The sequence below is a fragment of the Lontra canadensis genome, unplaced genomic scaffold (genome assembly GCF_010015895.1).
Source record: "Lontra canadensis isolate GAN:19392208 unplaced genomic scaffold, GSC_riverotter_1.0 scaffold1, whole genome shotgun sequence".
NCBI lineage: Eukaryota > Metazoa > Chordata > Mammalia > Carnivora > Mustelidae > Lontra > Lontra canadensis.
The window spans coordinates 121,725,056-121,747,180 of NW_022630995.1; the positions used below are offsets into that span (position 1 = coordinate 121,725,056).

General features: G+C 37.5%; 1 protein-coding gene across 1 annotated transcript in view; it reads right to left on the reverse strand.

Annotated features, from left to right (window-relative positions):
* DCHS2 (dachsous cadherin-related 2) overlaps nucleotides 1–22,125 on the reverse strand; it is a 252,180-nt gene that overhangs the window by 77,242 nt on the left and 152,813 nt on the right. The window contains exons 4-8 of the mRNA XM_032862590.1: nucleotides 12,783–13,019; nucleotides 10,261–11,277; nucleotides 7,283–7,470; nucleotides 5,863–5,962; nucleotides 1,533–1,690 (exon numbers count right to left, since the gene is read on the reverse strand). Coding sequence (XP_032718481.1) covers nucleotides 1,533–1,690; nucleotides 5,863–5,962; nucleotides 7,283–7,470; nucleotides 10,261–11,277; nucleotides 12,783–13,019 — 1,700 coding nt within the window. The remainder of the gene's footprint in view (nucleotides 1–1,532; nucleotides 1,691–5,862; nucleotides 5,963–7,282; nucleotides 7,471–10,260; nucleotides 11,278–12,782; nucleotides 13,020–22,125) is intronic.

Sequence of the window (22,125 nt, forward strand, 5' to 3'; positions counted from 1 at the left end):
GATATATATTTTTGATTATTATACATATCTGTATTAATATTAGTGATTATCATGTGCATGAACGAAGAAATCTAGCTATGCATAATCATCTCATTTTTGACTGGTGAGTGTGAATTTCTCCTACAATGAAGACTTCCCACAAGTTGTTTGCTCATTATGATTAAAGCAAAACCTTTAAATATGGTTCTCAAGTGACTTCTCTAAATTTAAAAATAATGACAGAGAACTGCATGATATATTATTGACCCTTGTTTACATACAATTTCTCCCACAAATTTACCAGGTCCTTGTGATTAGGAAAAAGTAAAAGACAATACACTCTTTTATTTTTCATAAGCGAAGCAACATAAATGTCTATGTAGTGATAAAAGTAAAATATCTTGTCAGAACTGTACAAAGTTAAAATTAAAAGTTACTGGGATCTAATCATTTCTCAAGTGATAATAAAAAGACACACATAAATCTGCAATGTTCTCTAAATTAAACTAAATTTAAATTTAATAATAAAATTAATATATAATATAATGTTTAATAATAAAAATACAATTTAATTAGTTTAAATTTAAATTGAAATGTTCTCTAAAATTGGCATTCATGTATTTAAGCTATCTTCATTGTACACATTTACATAAAAAGCTAACAAAATCACATCTGAACTGAACACTTCTGAACATCTTTTCACACTATATGTTGATGACAGAACATTACCTGGATATTTTTTAATTCAATTAGCCAACATACCATACATCATTAGTCTCACACGTAGAATTCAGTCATTCGTCAGTTGCATATAACACCCAGTGCTCTTCACATCCTGTGCCCTCCTTAATGCCCATCACCCAATTACCCCATGCCTCTCCTCCTCTCCTCCAACAACCCTTAGTTTGTTTCCTACAGTTAAGAGTCAGTCTCTCATGGTTAGTCTCCCTCTGATTTTTTCCCATTCAGTTTTCCCTCCCTTCCCCTATGATCCTCTGCACTGTTTCTTATATTCCATGTATGAGTGAAACCATATGACAATTGTCTTTCTCTGACTGACTTATTTTGCTCATTTCATAATTACCCCTCCAGTTCCAGCTACCTTGATGTAAATGGTAAGATTTCACCAAATGAGTAACATTTCAGTGTGTGTATGTGTATGTTTGTGTCTATGTGTGTGTATACCACATCTTCTTTATCCATTCATCTGCTGATGGATATCTAGGCTCTTTCCATAGTTTGGCTATTGTGGACATTGTTGCTATAAAAATTCGGGTGCACATTTGGATCACTACATTTGTATCTTTAGGGTAAATACCCAGTAGTACGATTCCTGGGTCGTATGGTAGTTCTATTTTTAACCTTTTGAGGAACCTCCATACCATTTTCCAGTGTAGGAGAGTTCCCCTTTCTCTGATTCCTTGCCAGCATCTATTGTTTCCTAATGTGTTAATTTTAGCCATTCTAACTGGTGTGAGGTGGTCTCTCACTGTGGTTTTGATTTGTATTTCCCTGATGCTGAGTGATGTTGAGCATTTCTTTCAGAACATTACCTGGATATTAATGATGGCCTGGCCTTGAAGAGGAGGCTGTCCCTGGTCACTGGCAGTTATGGTCATCCTGTAGGAAGGTCTGTAGGTATATGAAAGGATTGTGGTTGTTCTTATTTCACCACTGTTGGCATCAATCTTGAAGTGGTCAGAACTGTTTTCTATACATACACACAGAAATTAAGAAACTGATGTTAAATGACAATGCAGAAAGCAGAATTAGTGAATCTACATACATCTGTGATAATTTCGACGATTTGTTTGTTTTAGGCTCTGAGAGTGTATGAACATAAAATAATCCTAAAATATAGACAGGAAACATAATCGATTTTTGACTGTTTTATTATGGAAATTTTCAAACAGATGTAAAAGTAGACAGGATGATATACTGAGCTCTGCACAAAGATGACATTGACCTTATATTGAGATTGCATTGAGATGATTATGCCTGTCATCTGGCATCAATAATTATCAACTCATGACCAATCTTTCTTCCCTACTCAAATATTCCCCTTTACCATCCTCCTTGGAAGCAAATCCCTGAAATCCTATCATTTCTTCTGGATATATTTCAACATGAATCTCTACTTATTGATAACCCAAGAGAACAGTTCATTATAGGAAAGTCAGGATAAATACTTGATGCCAAGCTTTTATTTAACAACGTTCAAAATAATGGAGTGGTGCTCTAACATCCTCCTCCTGGGCTCCAACTATGATAATTAAAGGTTTGCTTATCTCTGTTTTAAGAACCATTAAGCGTGAATTTAAACACATTAGCAGGATTTCAATCTATTGCCATTATTTTTCTTCTCTATGTTGAAATTGTCCCGTATTTGAACATCAGGATTCTTTCAAAGTTGATTCCTGAACTTTTCTAATATGATCCTAGAAGTCTTTAGTAAGCCCCTTGTATCTGGTATAACAAAATGGCACAGACTCATCTTGTAAAAAGACTTCCTGTCCAAGACCTGGAGTCAGCTATTTCTTCAAGGACTCCTGGTTCCTTCTGGTGGAACATGGTATCGGGAGGTTATATTCTGAACCTGAGGGGGTGCTTCCAGGCCAGTTACTGTTTCTGGCCTTTTTCAGTGCACACACTAACTAATGTCATAAGTTCATACTGGTACCTCTATTTTTTTTTAAGATTTTATTATTTTTTTGATGGAGAGAGTGAGTGATCAAACAACCATGGGAAGCGGCAGACAGGACAAGAGGGAGAAGCAGACTTCCCCAAGAGCAAGGGAGCCTGAGGTGGGGCTCGATCCCAGGACACCGGGATCATGACCTGAGCCGAAGGCAGACGATTAACCAACTGAGCCGCTCAGGCGTCTCCATACTGGTACTTCTAATCAAATTGATTATATGGGTTTTTTGTTAAATAACAGACTTATATTCTTTAATAAAATTTAAACTCTTCAAACAATCCAAAAAACTCTTGACAAAGTCTGGAGTTAATTAGTGGCTCTCTTTCATTCTTTTGTTCCATTTTGATGAGTCATTATCACAGAACAGACACTTTACCAGTCATAGGAAATATAAAGACAAATAAAAAAGAACTCCTGCCCTTAAGAAAGTTAGAGGATAGAGAAAGAGATTATGTAAATCTATTAGTTGTGATTTCTACACTTTGAGCCATTTATTTATTCTTACATGAACACTGTGAAATTTCTTAATTTTTATTTACTTTTTTAAGGATTTATTTACTTACTTATTTGAGAGAGAGAGAGAGAGAGAGTGGAGCGAGGGGCAGAGGCAGAGGGAGAAGCAGACTCCCCACTGAGCAGAGAGCCCCATGTGGGGCACGATCCCAAGACCCTGGGGTCATGACCTGAGCTGAAGGCAGACGCTTAACAAACTGAGCCACCCAGGTGCCCCTACTGAAATTTTCATAAGTGTTATACATGTCTTTTTTTGCATTATATTTATTTTTATTTCTTTTCCCTTCTCTCTCTTTTATTTTATTTTTTATTTTTTTAAAGATTTTATTTATTGATTTGACAGAGAGATCACAAGTAGACAGAGAGGCAGGCAGAGAGAGAGAGAGAGAGGGAAGCAGGCTCCCTGCTGAGCAGAGAGCCCGATGCGGGACTCGATCCCAGGACCCTGAGATCATGACCTGAGCCGAAGGCAATGGCTTAACCCACTGAGCCACCCAGGCGCCCCTCTCTTTTATTTTTTTAAGAGAGAGAGCATGAGTGGTGAGGGTTAGGGGCAGAGAGAGAATCCCAGACTCCACACGCAGTGCTAAACTTGGGTGGGGCTCAATCTCACGACTCTGAGATCATGACCTGAACTGAAATTAAGAGTCTGAAGCTTAACTGTCCGAGTCAACCAGGCATCCTACATTATATTTATTTTTATCTTTCTAATTTTTCTTATATTTTGTAGTTGCTTCTATTTAGCAATTGGATGAAGTAAAAGCAAAGGTATGACTAACAATATACACCATTATTTTTTTATATTGCTACACCTCAAGTATCATTTTCAAAGCTAATTTTGAGAAAATCAATATTTGAAATATTTGGAAATAGATGATGAACACCCATGAAAACATTTCCAAATTACTCAATTCCCAGAATGTCTTCAAAAGTTTTAAATAAATAACATAGTATAAGTACAGCAGAGGATCTGGGTATACCCCCAAATCTCATTCCCCTCCTTCTTCTCTGTAACTAGCCCCTTTTCTAAAGTGGTGGTTTATCTTTCTAGTCCATATATCTGTGAAAAATATATACCCTGGTTTTATTTTCTTCTAGGAAATTCCTTCAGGATTATATCTCAATATAATAATTTCTGTGTGTGTTTGCATGTGTATGTGTGTGTGCAGGCTCATTATCACTGAATATGTTGCCTTTCAGATCTCGTACTTTCCCAAGCATGAACATGATAGGCCTTTTCATATCTTTCTTCTTTAAGGTCTTTCACTAATAATTTGTAATTTCCTACATAAAGTTCTTGAATGTCTTTTTTTTTAAATTCTCCTCCTTATGCTCCTAACAGTATGGTCCTTATTTGGTCCTGATAATGTGAAAGGCTCTCTGTAGGAAAAATACGACAATGTTACAAATACAAATTGTCTACTGCCCCTTACTCCTATCCCAGAGGAGCCCTTCAAGTGAAGGGACCCGAAACTTAAACTTCATTACTTCACAGTAAATCTGCCCCAACACCCTATGGTTTTTCTCTGTTATGGTGAGTGAGATTTTTGAAAATCTGCTTTGGTTTTTAAACGTTAGTGATTTTTATGGGGGGTTCCTGTGTGGTTCAGTCTGTTAAGTGACAGACTATTGGTTTCAGCTCAGGTCGTGATCTCTGGGTCCTGAGATCCAGCCCTCTGTCAGGTTTGGCAGTTGGCAGGGAGTCTGATTGAGATTCTCTCTCTCTGCTCTCCCTCTGCCTCCCCCCACAACAACTCTCTCTGTCAAATAAATAAATAAATCCTTTAAAAAATAAATAAAATGTTAGTGATTTTAAAAAAGAATTTCTTTCTTTCTTGAGAGAAAGAGAAAGCATTAGTAACAAGAAATAACATGTCACATTTCATGACAAACATGAAAAAGCAACAAATATATTTAAAAATAGTGTAAAATGTAATGCCAACTAAAGCTAATCACCAAAACAAATCTGAGGCCTGTGCATTCTTAAAGAAAAACATAAACATGAGCTTCTCTCAGTGAAGTTCCAACATACACACAGATACATGTACCGTCACATTTTCTAAGTATGATTTACTCTGACCTTAAGAATATTAAGTCTTCTGGGACACTTGGGTGGCTCAGTGGGTTAATCCTCTGCCTTCAGCTCAGGTCATGATCTCAGGGTCCTGGGATCCAGCCCCATGTCGGGCTGCCTGCTCAGTACGAAGTCTGCTTCTCCCTCTCCCTCTGCCTTCCCCCCAACTCATGCTCTCTCACTCCTTCTTTCTCTCAAATAAATAAAATCTTTTTTAAAAAAAGAATATTTAGTCTTCATAGAGATTCATAGATGTTTGGTATTCATTATCATATTTCTTTATACTTAATACCAATTTTGATTCACTACTACTTTACTTTCAATAAAAGTTGATTTGTATTTCAGATTATTGAACATTATCCATTTAATGTGTATGGTTGGTTGGTTTCTATTTAGGACACAGAAAAACTACTATGATTTTACACTAAACTCTTACATTTTTTTTTAAATAAGGTGATTCTAGATAATCACAAATGTATTTTCTTTGTACCTGGTGTTATTTTCAACATTAATCATTTTCCCAGATGATAGTAGAGAGTTGGTAGACAAAAGAGGAAATTTTAAAACCTCCTAATCCTTTAAGAAGGGCGACTTTTACCTGGAGATACTGAATATACAACTTCTGCATTGTTTCCTTCGTCGAAATCCTTTGCAAACACAGTTGTAACCAACATATTTACTGGCTGACCTTCAAGAACCTGTCATTAAAACAAACGTCTTAAAAATTGGTCAGTGAAATTTTAGAAAGAAATACGAACCTTTAAGTGAAAGAACACATTGCTACTAAGCACTTTTAAAACTATGTTAAGACCCACCTGTAACCCAAATGTCTGTCATATAAAAGTTATAAAAATGCAAATCCATGAAAAGAAACAATACTATAAATCTGAACAAATTTGGACAAATTCAATTTGAACAAATTATCTGCAGCATTTGAACTAATCTTGAGAAAAAAATCAAATTGACTAAATAATCATAGATTTTGGACATATTTTAAGAATTTCTAGCATCTTCTCATGTTTTAAAAGGTCGAAAATATGCTAAAGATAAATATAAGTCTTTATTTCAGGAAACACACCTGATACAGGTAACGTACCTCAGTAGTTAACAGGAACTTTCATGGAATATTGAAATGTACATGGGGAGTTGAACTCCCAAGTATAGAGTCCTGCTACCCTACCATGGAATGTTTTAATGATATAAGTGAAAATCAAAATGATACTCTAAAAATGCCTTGGTAGGATTTTCTTTAAATACAGCTTTGGAAGATAGTTTAAAGTTATGAGCTGTCTCAGTACCTTTTTTGAGTTGTTCAATATGCATATCTGAGCACAATCTGAATGTCCAATTCAGTTGGAGCAACAGCTGTCAAACTTTATACTCATATAACCCATTCATTAAAAAAGTATAAATACCTCCAAGATAAGTTTATTAATTATGTACGTGAACAAATATTCTAATTTATTATGTATACTATAAAACATAGAAAACATGGAAATGAAAAAGAAAAAAATCATATAAATATAATTAGAAATTTCAGCAGGCGCTACCAAAGATCAAATTTTATAGTCTCTGGTTGCAAATATTTCTACTTTAGAGCTACAGATGTTCCCCTATATTTAACTCACCAGCTTAGAGGCGTGTACCAGTTGCCCATAAGGAGCTCTGCACCAAGAGATGCATGCAAATTACTGGGAAAACAATCCATGTCTGAGCATTACTGATAGTGGGGCACCATTATGTTTGTGTACAAAGGAAAAACCACATTATCATACAACTGGATGTGTGATCCCAAATTGCACCTATAACCATTTTATTTTATTCTTTAATTTGTGGAGTCCTTATTTATTTATTTATTTATTTTTGACATGTACACAATTTTTAGATCTTCTGGAGACGTATGCATTGCCACACGGAGACTGATTTGATAAATTCACACTTTTTACCACAAGATGGTGCTCCAAACAAACGACCAAGATTATTACAAAATCACTGCAAGGCTACTTCACTCCACAAACCTTGACATGCAGTTCCTCTCCAGGGAGACACTGTGGGAAATATGGCCTGTTATCGTTGATATCAGTCACTGAGACATAAACCACCATGGTGGCGTTCCGTGGCGGGGAGCCATGATCAGTCACTAGGACAGTCACCTGGTGGTGCACCTGAAGTTCGTGATCCAATGCCACCCAACTGATAAATTCACCTAAGGAGCACGGAGAACAAGAGGCTGTCACTGGGTACTAGAATGACCCCATCCCAGCTCATTCACAAAAAGGAAAACGAGGCATAAAACTCAGAGTAAATGCATCATTTCTAAGTTGATGGACATTAGCAGTTTGGCTCTACTGTTAAATTTTCTGAAGTTTCTCCTGAAAATGTCATCTCCAATTTGTCCTTTGTATTTCAAGCTGTCTGCCATCCACCATCTGAACTAAAAAATGAATTCATAAAAGTAAATGATAAAATACTTTGTGAGAACTTAGTAATAATTTAGAAGATTTAAAATTATAGCATATCCCTCTTCATATTGCCACACAGAATAATGGAAAGCACTTCAGCTCTGATATTGAAAGTTCAGGGTTTGGGTCCCAATTTCTCTACCTTAGACATGGAAGGACCTCTCCCTAGCATACCTTCTAGGGCTACCAGAAACAAATACAATTCTAAATTTTAAAGTCTTTTGTAAGCTGTGCATTATTACAAATGTGACAGTTGTTACCATTACTTTAAAATAATGCCAAAATACCTTCCTGAAAATCAAACTTATTGTACAGACAATGGTTTAGTTTTTATGGAAATAGTTCTTTATGTTATGTTGCAAAACATATATGTCGCAATGGATAGTGACTTCCCACTATCCATAGTGACTTCCCACTATCCATTGCATTACCAATGGATAGTAACTCAATGTTTTGCAAGCCTTATTTTCCACGTTTTTCCTCACTGTTTTCTAAAAACTTCCATCATGGTTCAGCCATGGAGACTCAGCCATAAAATCATAACTGCCTCTACTTGATGCCAAGGACCACTGGAGGCCACATGGTCTCTCCAGACAGCCTAGCTCCTGCTGCAGAACTCCACCAGCCATTACTTCCCTCACTATTTATGGAAATATCTATTTGTGAGAAAGTCAATATGAAGTAACTTCCAGCTAACATTACCATTTCTAAGATTGGTTTTGCCCTCTTCGTCCAAATGAAATGACAGTGTGTAGAACAAAACAATGAGTGAAATCAGAAGCCAAAGAAAGGAAAATTCATGTTTGGGTAAATTGCTAAATTGTTGAGCTGAAATGTGCCATTTACTATGTCATCTACTTACAAACTACATTTATATAAATGTTTATGAGAAGTGTGATCTGTAACAAAAATCACATATCCAACAACTGCATTTTTAAAGCTCCAAACTGTACTTCTCCTCTGAAAACCCTAAATCCTGAATGGCAAGCAGATTTTTACCTGATGAACCAACTCTGATTGGCAAGCCACAGTTAGAAAGTCAGTGAAGAAAAGACTGTGACGCTCAGCCTGGACCTGGGCACGGGGGACGCTGCCACAGGCTTCCAGAGGAGCTAGTCCCAGACACCATGCCAACTGCTGAGCATCAGGATGTAGAAATGTGGAAGACAGGCAGGCCTGCCATGCTCTGAAGGGTGCCCTCGACCCCTGTGTGGTAACCCTGGACCCAGCCCTGGAGAATGGGAATCGTTTGTGAGAATGTAGTCTTGCAAGCCCCTTCACAGATTTAACTCTTTCCCCCTCAGAGCAAAACAGGGAGCATGTCAAGAATTATCTCTTCTATTCATGGTAAGGAAACTGAGCTCTGAGGTTAAGCTACTTGCTTCGAGCCATATAACAATTCTAGGGAAGGACATCTGGTCTTCTGAGGCTGGGTGCTGTACTAATTGTAGGAGAGAGAAAACCATGGGGAAACCAACTGTATACTTTAACTTATTTATTTATTTATTTATTAAGTCCCAAGTGGAAATAGAAGACCTACAAAACTACCTAGCATCTGGAAGGCACAAGAAAGCAAATCATCTCGCACTGCTATGCAGTTTGTGCCCTGCAGAGGGCTTCCCAGCCTGGGAGTGAATGGGAGCTGAACACGTTGCAGCCTTCCTGGCAAGTCATATACCCTGGTGTAAAGCTCCATCTACTGGAGGAGGGGGAACCTGTTCTAATTCACACAGCAGGCCCTTTATGAGAAAAAAGGCTTGAAATTCATCAGCACTGGATTCAAATTCCGTCCCACTATGGGGCAGGGGGTACCAATCACATTCTACAGGTCGTGGCCTCCTCTTATTTCCTTCCGGCTCCATAAACTGGGACATGTTCTTTGAGCTCTCTGAGTCTCAAGTTTCTTCAGCTATACAGTTGCCGTATGAACATATTTCATTTGGAGGTGATTGCAGAATTAAATAAAATCCTTGTAAATTTCTGCACTATAAATTTTAAATACAATAGAATTTTAATATTTAAACTCATAATGAAGACTTGATGAAAAAATTCAATGGAAATATTTGCCTTTTTCACTATGGTTCCCTTATCAGAATGAGAATGGGGATAGACATCAATAGCGTGATTTTGCAACTTTACCTAATGGATTTTTTTCTAGCTTTACATCAATGACATTTATAGTTTATAAAATATTATTTGGGATTTTTAAAAAAAAATCTACAAGTAAAGTAGAATGGTTGGGGGGAAAATCAGACTCTGCGCAGGGATTTCTTCAGTCCATTTTTGATTGTAGCTCTAATTGAGAATAAGAACCATATATTGGCAATATGTGGGTGTGAGGCAAAAGAAGTGTGAACCATTACAGGTAAAATTCTATTCAATTTTGTCTTCCATTTTAAAATCACAATTCTCTAATTGAATAAGTTATCTACTAGAAACTAATTTTAACTGCATGCTTGTAATGTTATCACTAAAGGACTTGAGTTTAGTTCATTTCGACTTTAAAGGAGTAAGTGGAAGCTACAAAATGCTACCTGTTTTAGGATTCATCTTGAAGAATTTTCCATCAGACAAAAGGAAATATGACAGCTGTCCATTCTTTCCCGAGTCTCTGTCAATTGCTGTAATTTTGCCTATTACCCCTTGGGGAACAGGACTCTCCTCGACTTTCAAAAACAACACATCATGCAAGAAGGTAGGGGAATTGTCATTCTCATCCAGGACATGAACAATTACTGAAGTGCTCACATTTTGCGACAATCTGTCCTCCGGGATCCAGGCAAACACTCTAAAATTATATGTCTGTGTGGATTCATAATCAAGCTGTCGCCGCAAATAAATCCAACCCGTGTCAGGGCGGACGCCGAACACAGAGGAGTCCGTGCTGGGCTCCAGCGCGTACCGGAGGCGTGACGTTGTGCTCTGTGGGCCAAGTGGGAAAGCCTGTATTTGCAGGATCTGGGTCATCAGTGAGAGAGACTCGCTGACTTCCACTTGGTAGACCAAGTTTTCAAACGTCAAGGATGGGCTTTGCTCCTGTTCCTCAATCACGACTGTCAGCACTAGCAGGGATGCCCGAGGAGGAATGCCCAGGTCCTGGGCCAGCAGAGTGAGCGTGCACTTCCGGGGCACGGGACTTCGCAGACTCTCATTGAGGTACACTGCCCCCAGCCCGGCGTCGATGGCAAAGATGCTTGGAGTCTGGCTTGCAATAGTGTATCTGATGAATCCGTTCTGCCCACTGTCTTTGTCTTGTGCATGGGCGAGATACAAGGCTGTGCCGGGCAACGTGGTCCGAGGTATTGTAACGGCATCAGAGGCTTTGGGAAATACCGGGTGGTTGTCATTGACATCAATTACAGTTATGTTGACCTCTGTACTGCTGTAGGCTGGGGAGCTGCCAAGCTGAGCCTGCACTGTGAGCACAAACACGGGCTGTGTTTCATGATCCAGAGGCTTCTGGGTTCGAATGACGCCCAGCCATGGGTGAATAGAGAACTTTCTGTCCAGATCACCAGAGGAGATTCTGTAAAAAATTGGTTCTGAGGAATCTAAAAAAAAAGAGTGGGAGGGAAAAGAAAAAAACAAAACAGAAAGAAGAAGCAATCACCTTATACACTTACTGGAATGCACCTACAGGAAATGCTGAAAACTTAAAAGCATTAATATGTGCATACATATATATATTTGTGTGTGTATATATACATATATATTCCAGATATATACTACATCCATGGAAAACACAATGCAATGACATAACCTCCTCAGCTCTCCAAAATCTACTGAAAGGTGGACACCATGGTCAAGATGTATTAGCAGACAAAGGTAATGCCCAATGGACAGGGAGCAAGGCACAGGTTTCACTATCTTCCTTTCAATCATTCTGCATTAAGTAAAAGGGAAAGATATTCAGAAAATAATTTGGATGCCTGTTTTACATATTTGGGGAAGCCGAGTTAAGGTTATGCTTGGCGCTTCTCAATGATATCTACCTATGAGTGGCAAATACCCCCCACAAAGTTTAAGAGAAGGAAAAGAGGACAGAGAAGAAGTGGACTGAGAGCAGAATAAGATCTTTGGACAAATAATTCATTTCTAGGAATCTACCCCACTGAGAAACCTTCATAAATCATATATGAATATTTGCTTGAGTATTATTTGGACTACAAAAAATGGCTATAAATCATTCAAATTAATAGCAAAAGGAAAATGTTTTAAGAAAATATCTTTATATCTAAGTCAAAATACTATGCAAACTTTTTTTTAATGAAACAGAATGATGTCCAGTTACTTGGAAAACTGTCCTCAATATATAAAGTGGATGGTAAAGGAAAGTTTTAAAATAACAAATACAGCAGGATGTATTTTCTTTTTTTTTTAGTTTCTTTTTAAATTTAATTTTCTTTTTTTTCAGTGTTCCATAATTCATTGTTTATGCACCTCACCCAGTGCTCCATGCAATACGTGCCCTCCTTAATACCCACCACCAGGCTCACCATTCCTCCCACCCTTCTCCCCTTTTCACAAAAAAATGTTTAAGGTGTGGGGTGCCTGGGTGGCTCAGTCACATAAGTATCTGTCTTCAGCGCAGGTCATGATCCCAGGGTCCCGGGATCGAGTCCCATGTCAGGCTCTCTGCTCTGTGGGGAGTCTCTGCTTCTCCCTCTCCCTCTGTCCCACGCCCTGCTCATTCTCTCTGTTTCTCTCTCTGTCTCAAATAAATAAGTAAAATCTTAAAAAAAAGAAGACTTAAAATTTTTTAAATGTGTGTGTATGCACATTTGTGTGTTTGGAGGAATAAGTTATAGATGTATACTTTCTACATTATAATCATTCTCTATTTTAAACTTTTCAAAAGTATCTATTACTTTTTTGATTAGGAAAAATTGTAGGATAGAAATAATGTTGAAAGAACAAAGAGTGAGCCACATCGTGTGGTCTCCATTCTTTCTGCATGGAGAAAGGAAAAGATTTAGTCACGATTACACAACTTAAGAAAAACACAGGAAGTGTTCCAATAATGGATTTTAACAAGGCACAAGACCTAAATACTTACTCAAGGACTCTTTTGCTTTTACTGTTCCCACAGGACTGTCTTCAGGTACATCTTCATAAACTGAGAAAGTATACTTAGGCCTTTCAAATTCAGCAGGTTCCAGAGTTGTCTGAAGAATGTGTATAGTGATGTCAGCATTAATGACAGATGTGAGCCCACCACCATCACGAGCACAGACCATCAACAAAAGTGTAGTAGATTCCAAATGACTAAGAGTTGATGTTAAGTAAATAATTCCTGGGTAGGAGAGAAAAAGAATTGAAGAACAGAGAACATGCAGTAAACACTGAGGAGCAACTATCACCCTGGGTCTGCTAACCCCACTGTGAGGGTTAATTTTATGTCAGATTGACTGGGCCACGGGGTGCCCAAACATCTGGTCAAACATTATGCTGCATGTTTCTGTGATGGTGTTTTAATGAGATTAATATTTAAACAGGTAGACTAATTCAAGCAGATTGTCCTCCCTGATGTGGATGGGCCTCCGTAAACCAGTTGAAGGCCTAAATACAACAGAAAGACTGATACTTCCCTGACAAATGGCAATTTCCCATGCCTGATTCCCTTCAAAATGAGACATTAGTTTTTTTTTTTTTTTCCTGACTTCAGAATTATACTGAAACATCAGCTCTTCCTAAATCTTGAGATTACAAGCATCAGACTGGAACTACACCATCGGTTCTCCTGGATCTCCATTTGACCACCTCACTTGTAGATCTTGGGACTGGTTTGCCTCCATAATCACCTGAGCTAATTCCTTATAATAAATCTCTTTACATCTACCTCTACCTATCTATCTATCTTATTATCTCTCTCTCTCTCTCTCTCTCTTATTGGTTTCATTACTAGAGAACCCTAATGCATCTACTTTCCAATCCAAGAGCTTGAGCATATTTGCAAAATTATGGTCCAAATTCCATCAGGTAAGCAATATTTCCCCAGATCTTAAAGATTAGAGATCCTGAAAGTATATCAGTTCAGCAGTAAAGATAAATTGTGTTGCCTTTGTTAGTTCTTAACAACCATATCACCCATCTTAACAACCATATCTGCCATCCCAGGATGATGGGATGGCAGAGTATACACCATAATCTAAAATAATCTCAGCTAATGGAGGATTGTAGGGTGATCACAATCTGAGCAGGCATCAGGATCCTAAATCTACAGAATGAAACTAAAATGTCATCCTCTGAGTTATTTGACACCTGACCTGAACTGGATGGTGTAGGACAGCCCTCTTTTTTAGCTGGCTCCATCTTTGTTGATGAGAAGATATAATGTTGATGGCTGTGGGTAAGAAAACTTGAATCAGTGTTAAAAACCATGGTACAGGGTGGTGTAGAAGGGCTGGGTGTCTCAGTCTGTTAAGCATCTGACTTCAGCCTAGATTATGATCTTGGGGTCCTGGGATTGAGCCCCAAATTGGCTCCCTGCTCAATAGGAAGTCTGCTTCTCTCTCTCCTTCTGCCCCTCCCCTGCTCACTAGGCTCTCTCTCTTTCTCTCTCTAAATAAATGAATAATCTTAAAAAGTGCTAAAACCATGGGGACAAGAGTGGAAAGTTAGGATTGTGTACATAGTGTGGGTGAGAAGAGAAGATGTGAATGGTTAAGTTGGGGAAGGATCCAGTAATGCTGAGAAAACCAACTATTTAATATTATGAACACCACCCTTTCATGTGCTAGTCTGAAAACATGAAAACAGATATAACATAACCAATTTCAAAAATGAATGTGTTAGTTTTTTTAATGAGAAAGAAAAAAACCACACAAACTTATCACATGAATTTCCATACAAATAAATGTAGCTGAACTTTGTGGGATCTATCAAAATACAGTTGGGCTGTAAGTTGAATGAAGGAATACAGCAATTTTTGTCAGTTTATGAGAAGCTAGCCAAAACATCCGAATTGTTGGCTTTCTAGGCATAAAAAAGAGGATAGCCATTCAATTTCTTTCTTTTTTTATGTCAAATCTGTCCTCTTACAGCACTAATCCCTTATTTCTATTTCTATTAGGAATGTAATGAAAAATGTTTTACTTCTCTTTGGCATAACACACCATCAGTAAGAGGTCAAATATCTTGTCTGACCTGCTCTGGGCAGAGTGTCCCCATTTTCTGTAGCCGTTCCTTATCTAACATGATTTTAAGTCCTTTCACTCATGGTTCATTTCTCCTGAACACGTTCCAAGTTGATCGGTGAACACATGGTTCCAGCTATAATGGGGCTATTACAAAAAAGTGTATAAACACTGTTTATTAGAATACTTATAAAATATTAGTGTAACCAAGTATTATTATACCAGGTGTAGCAGCCATATTAAAATTTGTGTTCATACTGATTTGGTGATCCACCAAGCACTCAATGATTATCACGGAAATTTCTGTCAGATTGTTACCATCTGTTATTGATGAGCTTTAAAAGTCTATTATTATTAAATAGACTTTATTATTAAAGTCTATGCTTGGTTAAAAAAAAGAACTCAAATAATACAAAAGTGTCTGCCTCCAGAAATAAATGAAAAGACCCTCTACCCCTAGTCATCCCTGCTCTCCAGGTATATATTCTTCTGGAGTTGACTCAGTTCCAATTGTAGAGAAGTTTTTTAAATTTCTCTTATGCACCTCACCCATGCTCCATGCAATACGTGCCCTCCTTAATATCCACCACCAGACTCACCCATTTTCCACTTTTTATAATTATGACAATGAAAAGATTAATGTCTGCCTCAACCATGAGACTGATGCACTGCCTACTGCGCTAAGGAGGCACCTTGTCTGCCTCCACTAGACCACAACTTGGTCTTTCTGACTTCAGAGGTCTCCTTCTGAACCATTTTTCATACTTGTATGTAATAATCTTCCTAAAATCCAAGTCTAGACATGTCGGTACCTCACCAGGGTTTCAGGGCGAAGTTCAAATGCCTTTTCTATCATTGACCAAGTCGTTGGTAAGTGAGCCCTTTTCACTTCCGTAGCCTATCTCTGTGCAATCCTTTTTTTACCAGACACAGTGAACTATTTATAAATTCTAGGAAAGACCTTGCTCTTTTCCATTTGGATTGCTGTACCCCTTTCCTAGAACAACTTCTTCATGTTCTCCGACTTCTGGTCACATTTTGAAGCACAGCTCAAGATTTTCCTGGTGTAGGTGACCTTCATATACTTTGTTTTAGATCGACCTTCTACAATCCCACAGTGGCCTGTGTGCACATACTTATCATAAATTAAACAGGTATTTTAATTAAAGTTTTGATCTCTCTTATTCATTCATGTATTCTTTAATTTACTTAATTATTTATAAATAAAATCAAAAGACAACATTTTGAAAATATATAAACAATAATTTAGTATCCTAATAATAAGAGATGTAGCAGGAAGTATTGAGACATGGTCTGGAACTAAACAGACTCATGAACTGTCTGCAGGAGGGAGGGACAGTGACGGCAAGGACAAGAGAAATAGACCCCCACACCAGAAAGCCTGAATGGGGAGGATGAATCCCCATAACATTTGGCTTTGAAAACCAGAGGAGCTGACTTTCATGGGTTCTTATAACCAGTGGAACTTAAAACCTGGAATTTTAAAAAATTAGCAGGCTGGGATCTGGGAGAGGTGGGAGGGTGAGAGGAAACTGAGTCCCCACCCTTAAAGAGACAGCACGAGAAAAAAAATGAATGATTCAATCCATTGTGGTAGACTAATACGATAGAATATTAATGTGGCATCTAAAAAGAATGACTATACATGTTTTCATCTAGAAAGACGTTACATGCTACATTTTATATGGGAAAAATACAGAACAATATGTAAAGTATAATCATGAACACTAACATACTTTATTTGTACCCTACACCACCCCCCCAACATGCACACACAGAAAAATATGCATCCTGGAAAACATGGAAGGATCTGAACAGCAATCAAGAGAGATCATCTCCTATAGGTTGAGATCATGGGACAGTTAATTTTCTACTTCTTATACTCCTATAGTTCTAACAAGCATATGTGCTATGGACTGAATTTTGTCTCTTAAATATTCTTATTTAAGTATGGCTTAATACTTAACTTCCTCCAAATGCAGTATGGTTGCATTTGGAGGAAGTAATTAAGGTTAAATGGAGTCATAGGGGTGGAGCCCTGATCTTATAGGATTAGCATCCTCATAAGAGGAGACATCAGAGAGCTCACTCTCTCTCTACCATGCGAAAATAGAGAGACGGTAACTGTCCACAAGCCAGGAAGAGCTCTCACCAGGAATTGAATTGGCCAGACTTTGATCTCAGACTTGCAGCTTCCAAACTATGAGAAATAAATTTCTGTTATTAAGTCACCCAGTCCGTGGTATTTCGTTAGAGCAGCCTGAATGGACTAAGACAACATGTTAATTTGTAATTAGGAAAAAAAAAAAAATATATATATATATATATCTCCAGAAAAAGAAGATATGTTTGTTACAAAAATATATATACTACCTTCCTATATAGGAAATGGATATAATAGTGAAGATTGAGACTGGACTTCAATATGTGTGTCTTGAAAAATAACTGCCCAAAACTCTTCTCTAAATGTGGGATTCTTATTATATAAAAAGTTTCAACGATATGTATCAATAGAAATTTTAGAACCATCAAATGAACATATTTAGGAGACCTGTATTTGAGTCAATAAATTGCTGAAGTTAAGTTATACCATGCTTTATAGAAATTATCTATATAAAACAGTTTGAACATGTGATTCCCAAGATACAAACAAAAATAATGTTATAGGGGTGCCAGGGTGGCTCAGTGGAGTAAGTCTCTGCCTTCGGCTCAGGTCCTGATCTCAGGGTCCTGGATCAAGCCCTGCATCAGGCTCTCTGCTCAGCAGGGAGCCTGCTTCCTTCTTCTCTCTGCCTGCCTCTCTGCCTACTTGTGATCTCTCTGTCAAATAAATAAAATATTTTAAAAAATGTTATAAATAATCAGACCACTAGCAAAATGTACCACAATAACATAAATTGTGATATCTAATAAAATAAGTATCTGTACTATGGTCACACTGCTATTTAAAAGCATATTATCTCTGGTGAGAATCATCTAGTATTTTATGACCCCCACCACCAGATGAAAGATGAGCAACCAGAAGTTGTCTCCATCCTTATGGTCCTTGATTCCTACAATCTACTGGCTACGTGATGCTCCTTGATTGCTCTTGGATTCCTTCCTTTGGTTATATCCGTGTTTGCTGGCTTTTCGTCAGCCTCTCCTAACAATTCCTTGGATTTCAACAGTGCTCTGCCCTCCTTAGGTGTCTAAGATTTCTCTACTAAGTCCTAGGGCTCTTTAGGGTTTCAAAAGATATCCTGTGGCCACTTGCATCAGAATCGTCTGGGCTACTTCTAAAAACAAGCATTTCAGGCTCTTAGATACTCTGATCTGTACTTTTGGGGAAAGATTCAGGAATTGCATTTTAAACAATCTCCACCGGTTAATTCCTCTATGCTTTATAATGTCTGAAAACTACTGCTGTATATGATTTTCATAAAAATATTCATATGCTCTTGTGGCTTCAATGGTTTCTTTATTCTAGTGTCTCCCCATGCCCTTTCACCTGAATTAAGTTCTATACCTCTTTCTAGGTGTTCTCCAGAGCATTTGTCAATTTGACATCAGTCAGATCATCAATCATTTAGTTAAAATTATGCATGACTCAGCCTCTTCCATTAATAAAACAAATTAGTCATTATTTCTTAAAATATCCTCAAATTAGTTCCTTCCTTTCTGTATGTCTATTTCCTTAGTAAAACCCAATTAGTTTACCCATGGATTATTACAATAATATATTATTATATAGGCCTTGTTAATTAATATATATTCCCTGTTTAAATTTTCCTGTTCTATAATCCACCTAGCATACCATTCCTAGGGTAAATTTCCTTAAACATCACCATGACAGGCTCATGCTCAAAACCCTCATGTCATTCCTTATTCCCTCTTGTAATCGTTTAAACTTTTCTGTCATGCTTTTAAAGTCCTTTTTTATTATCATTATTTAAATTCAATTAGCTGGGGTGCCTGGGTGGCTCAGTGGGTTAAAAGCCTCTGCTTTCGGCTCAGTTCGTGATCCCAGGGTCCTGGGATAGAGCCCCGCATCGGGCTCTCTGCTTAGCAGGGAGCCTGCTTTCCTTCCTCTCTCTCTCTGCATGCCTCTCTGCCTACTTGTGATCTCTGTCTGTTAGATAAATTAAAAAAAAACTTTTTTAAATAAAAAAATTCAATTAGCCAACATATAGTATATCAATAGTTTCAGATGTAGTGTTCAGTAATTCACCAGTTGCATATAATACCCAGTGCTCATCACATCATGCGCCCTCCTTAATGTCAGTGACCCTGCTACCCCATCCCCTCACTCACATCCCCTTCTTTAACCCTTAGTTTGTATCCCAGAGTCAAGAGTATCTCATGTTTTGTCTCCCTCTCTGATTTCTTCCCATTCAGTTTTCTCTCCCTACCCTATGATCCTCTGCCCTCTTTCTTATATTTCACATATGAGTGAAACCATATGATACTTGTCTTTCTCTGATTGACTTTATTTCATTTAACATAATACCCTCCAGTTCCATCCATGTTGATGCAAATGGTAGGTATTCATCCTTTCTGATAGCTGGGTAATAATTCCTTGTATATATAAACCACATCTTCTTTATTCATTCATTTGTTGATGGACATCTTGGCTCTTTCCACAGTCTGGCTATTGTGGATATTGCTGCTATGAATATTGGGGTGCAGATGGCCCTTTTTTTCACTACGTCTGTTTCTTTGAGGTAAATATCCAGTAGTACAATTGCTGGGTCGTAGGGTAGCTCTAGTTTTAATTTCTTGAGGAACCTCCATACTGTTTTCCAGAGTGGCTGCACCAGCTTGTATTCCCACCAACAGTGTAGGAGGGTTCCCCTTTCTCCACATCCTCGCCAACATTTGTTGTTTCCTGTTCTGTTAATTTTTGCCATTCTAACTGATACAAGATGGTATCTCATTGTGGCTTTCATTTGTATTTCCCTGATGACCAGTGACATGGAACATTTATTCATGTGTCTGTTGCCCATTTGTATGTCTTCTTTGGTGTAGTGTCTGTTCATGTCTTCTGCCCATTTCTTGACTGGATTATTATTTTTTGTGGGTGTGTTGAGCTTAATAAGTTCTTTATAGCTCTTGGATACCTGCCCTTTATCTGATTTGTCATTTGTAAATATCTTCTCCCAGGTTTCCTCTTAGTTTTGTTGACTCCTCTTTTTGTGCAGAAGCTTTTTATTTTGACAAAGTTTCAATAGTTCATAGGATGTGTCTTGCAAGTAGTTGTTGTGGTCAAGATCAAAGAGGTTACTACCTGAGTTCTCCTCTAGGATTTTAATGGATTTCTTACTCACATTTAAGTCTTTCTGAATCCATGATTTTTTAATAAACTGAGGTGTCTATTAAAAGTAGAGGGACAAGGGCTGCCTGGTGGTGTAGTCGGTTAAATATCTGACTCTTGGTTTTTGCTCAGATTATGATTTCAGAGTCATGGGATCAAGCTCTGAGTCATGCTCTGCCTGGATTCTGCTTGAAACTCTCCCTTGATTCTGTTTTGATTCTGCTTGAAATTCTCTCCCTCACCTTCTGCCCCTCCCCACCACTTACATGCTTTCTCTCACTCTCAAATAAATAAATATTTTTTTTAAAAAGTGGAGGGGCTATAAAATGTTGTATATAGCTCTATAATATATGTTTCTTATAAATGTGCATATTTATATATGTAATAAATGTGAAGATGGTCAATAAAATGAATAGCTCTCTCTGCTTATATATTTGTCAGTTTAGAATTTATGGATTTATATTTTCATATTTTAAGGTACAGTGATTACTTGGCTCTCATTTTTTTCATGACACTTGCACATTATCATTACCCACCAGTGCAGGGGACAAACTTTAACTTTAGAAAAATAGAAGTTGATTCATTTACTGGTTGTTCATGAGCTCTGGTTATTTTATGCTTGAATTACTGAGTGTTTGGATTTGTACATACCAATTATAATGTGCATAATGTTTGCCTATGTTCTTTACCTTGTCACTTCTTATTTAAATAGAGAAAAGTGTTGGGATGAAATATTTCTTAATTGATAGACTAATTAAAGAACTTAAAGACAAAGGTCCTCTCTTAATTAAAATCTAACATACATATAATTCTATTAATTAAGCAATACTGACTTTCAAACTCTGATATCCTGAAAAAGATGAGATGCTCTTAACCAAGGTGGTCATTCATAGTCAGAAAATAACCTGTGGGTCACCACTAGACTTATAAACTATGGGATAGTTAAGAACAAAAACAAGTACAAGGAGCCTCTGGGTGGCTCAGTTGGTTAAGCATCTAGCTCTTGATCTCAGCTCAGAATATGTGCTGCCGAAGCGAGCACTTGATCTCAACTCAGATCTTGATCTCAGAGTCTTGAGTTCAAGCCCTGCACTTGGATCCATGCTGGACATGGAGCCTACTTCAAACAAACAAACAAACAAACAAACACAGACTCATAATCATCACCAAACATGGAGTCTGTAAGTGTGGTTTTCTCAAAAACAGAGACAGACCAAACACTATGGGTTGTCCATACCAATATCTTTTTGGTTATTTGTTTTTATGATGCCTTTCCTATACTCAGTTTGTGAGAATATAGAAACTTACTCAGTAAATAAGTGACGTTATGCTATTGATTTCATACACAAATCTGGGTTACTAAGTTGTAGTGGCTGAAAGGAATGGAATGGACTGAAAACTTTGTCTCATAATGATAATGAAAAGGATTCTTAAGAAAAACATAGCCATTTTGGAAGATTCCACTAAATTTTATGCAGTCAATTGAAAAGAGCAAATACATTAGGAGATAATTTGGTATTTCAGAGAAGCTTATATAAGAAGCCACAATGAGAGATCATTTTTCTATCGTATTTAGTTGAGACAATGAAACTCTATCTTAGCTTTGTGTTTAGTTTAAAAGGAAAAAAAAAAAAGCATAATAATGGAAGGAGCCTTAAAAGGGAAGTCCAAAAGGTAAATTCAAGTGTCAGGTTTGTTACGGTTTCCCTCAGCCAGTCACTAAGACTCGAGGTCCTTTATTCTCTTAATTTGCAGACGGACACAAAAGCATCTACTTTACTTATACCATAAGTTGATGTAAGGCTCAAACAGGCAATATACAGAAAAGATATTGAAAGGTGTTATCATCCGAGACAGAGCAATAAGTGACAGATGATGGTTCCAGGAAAAGGTTTAAGTCCGATTCTGCCATATACTCACTGTGTATCCTTAGGCAATTCACTGAATCC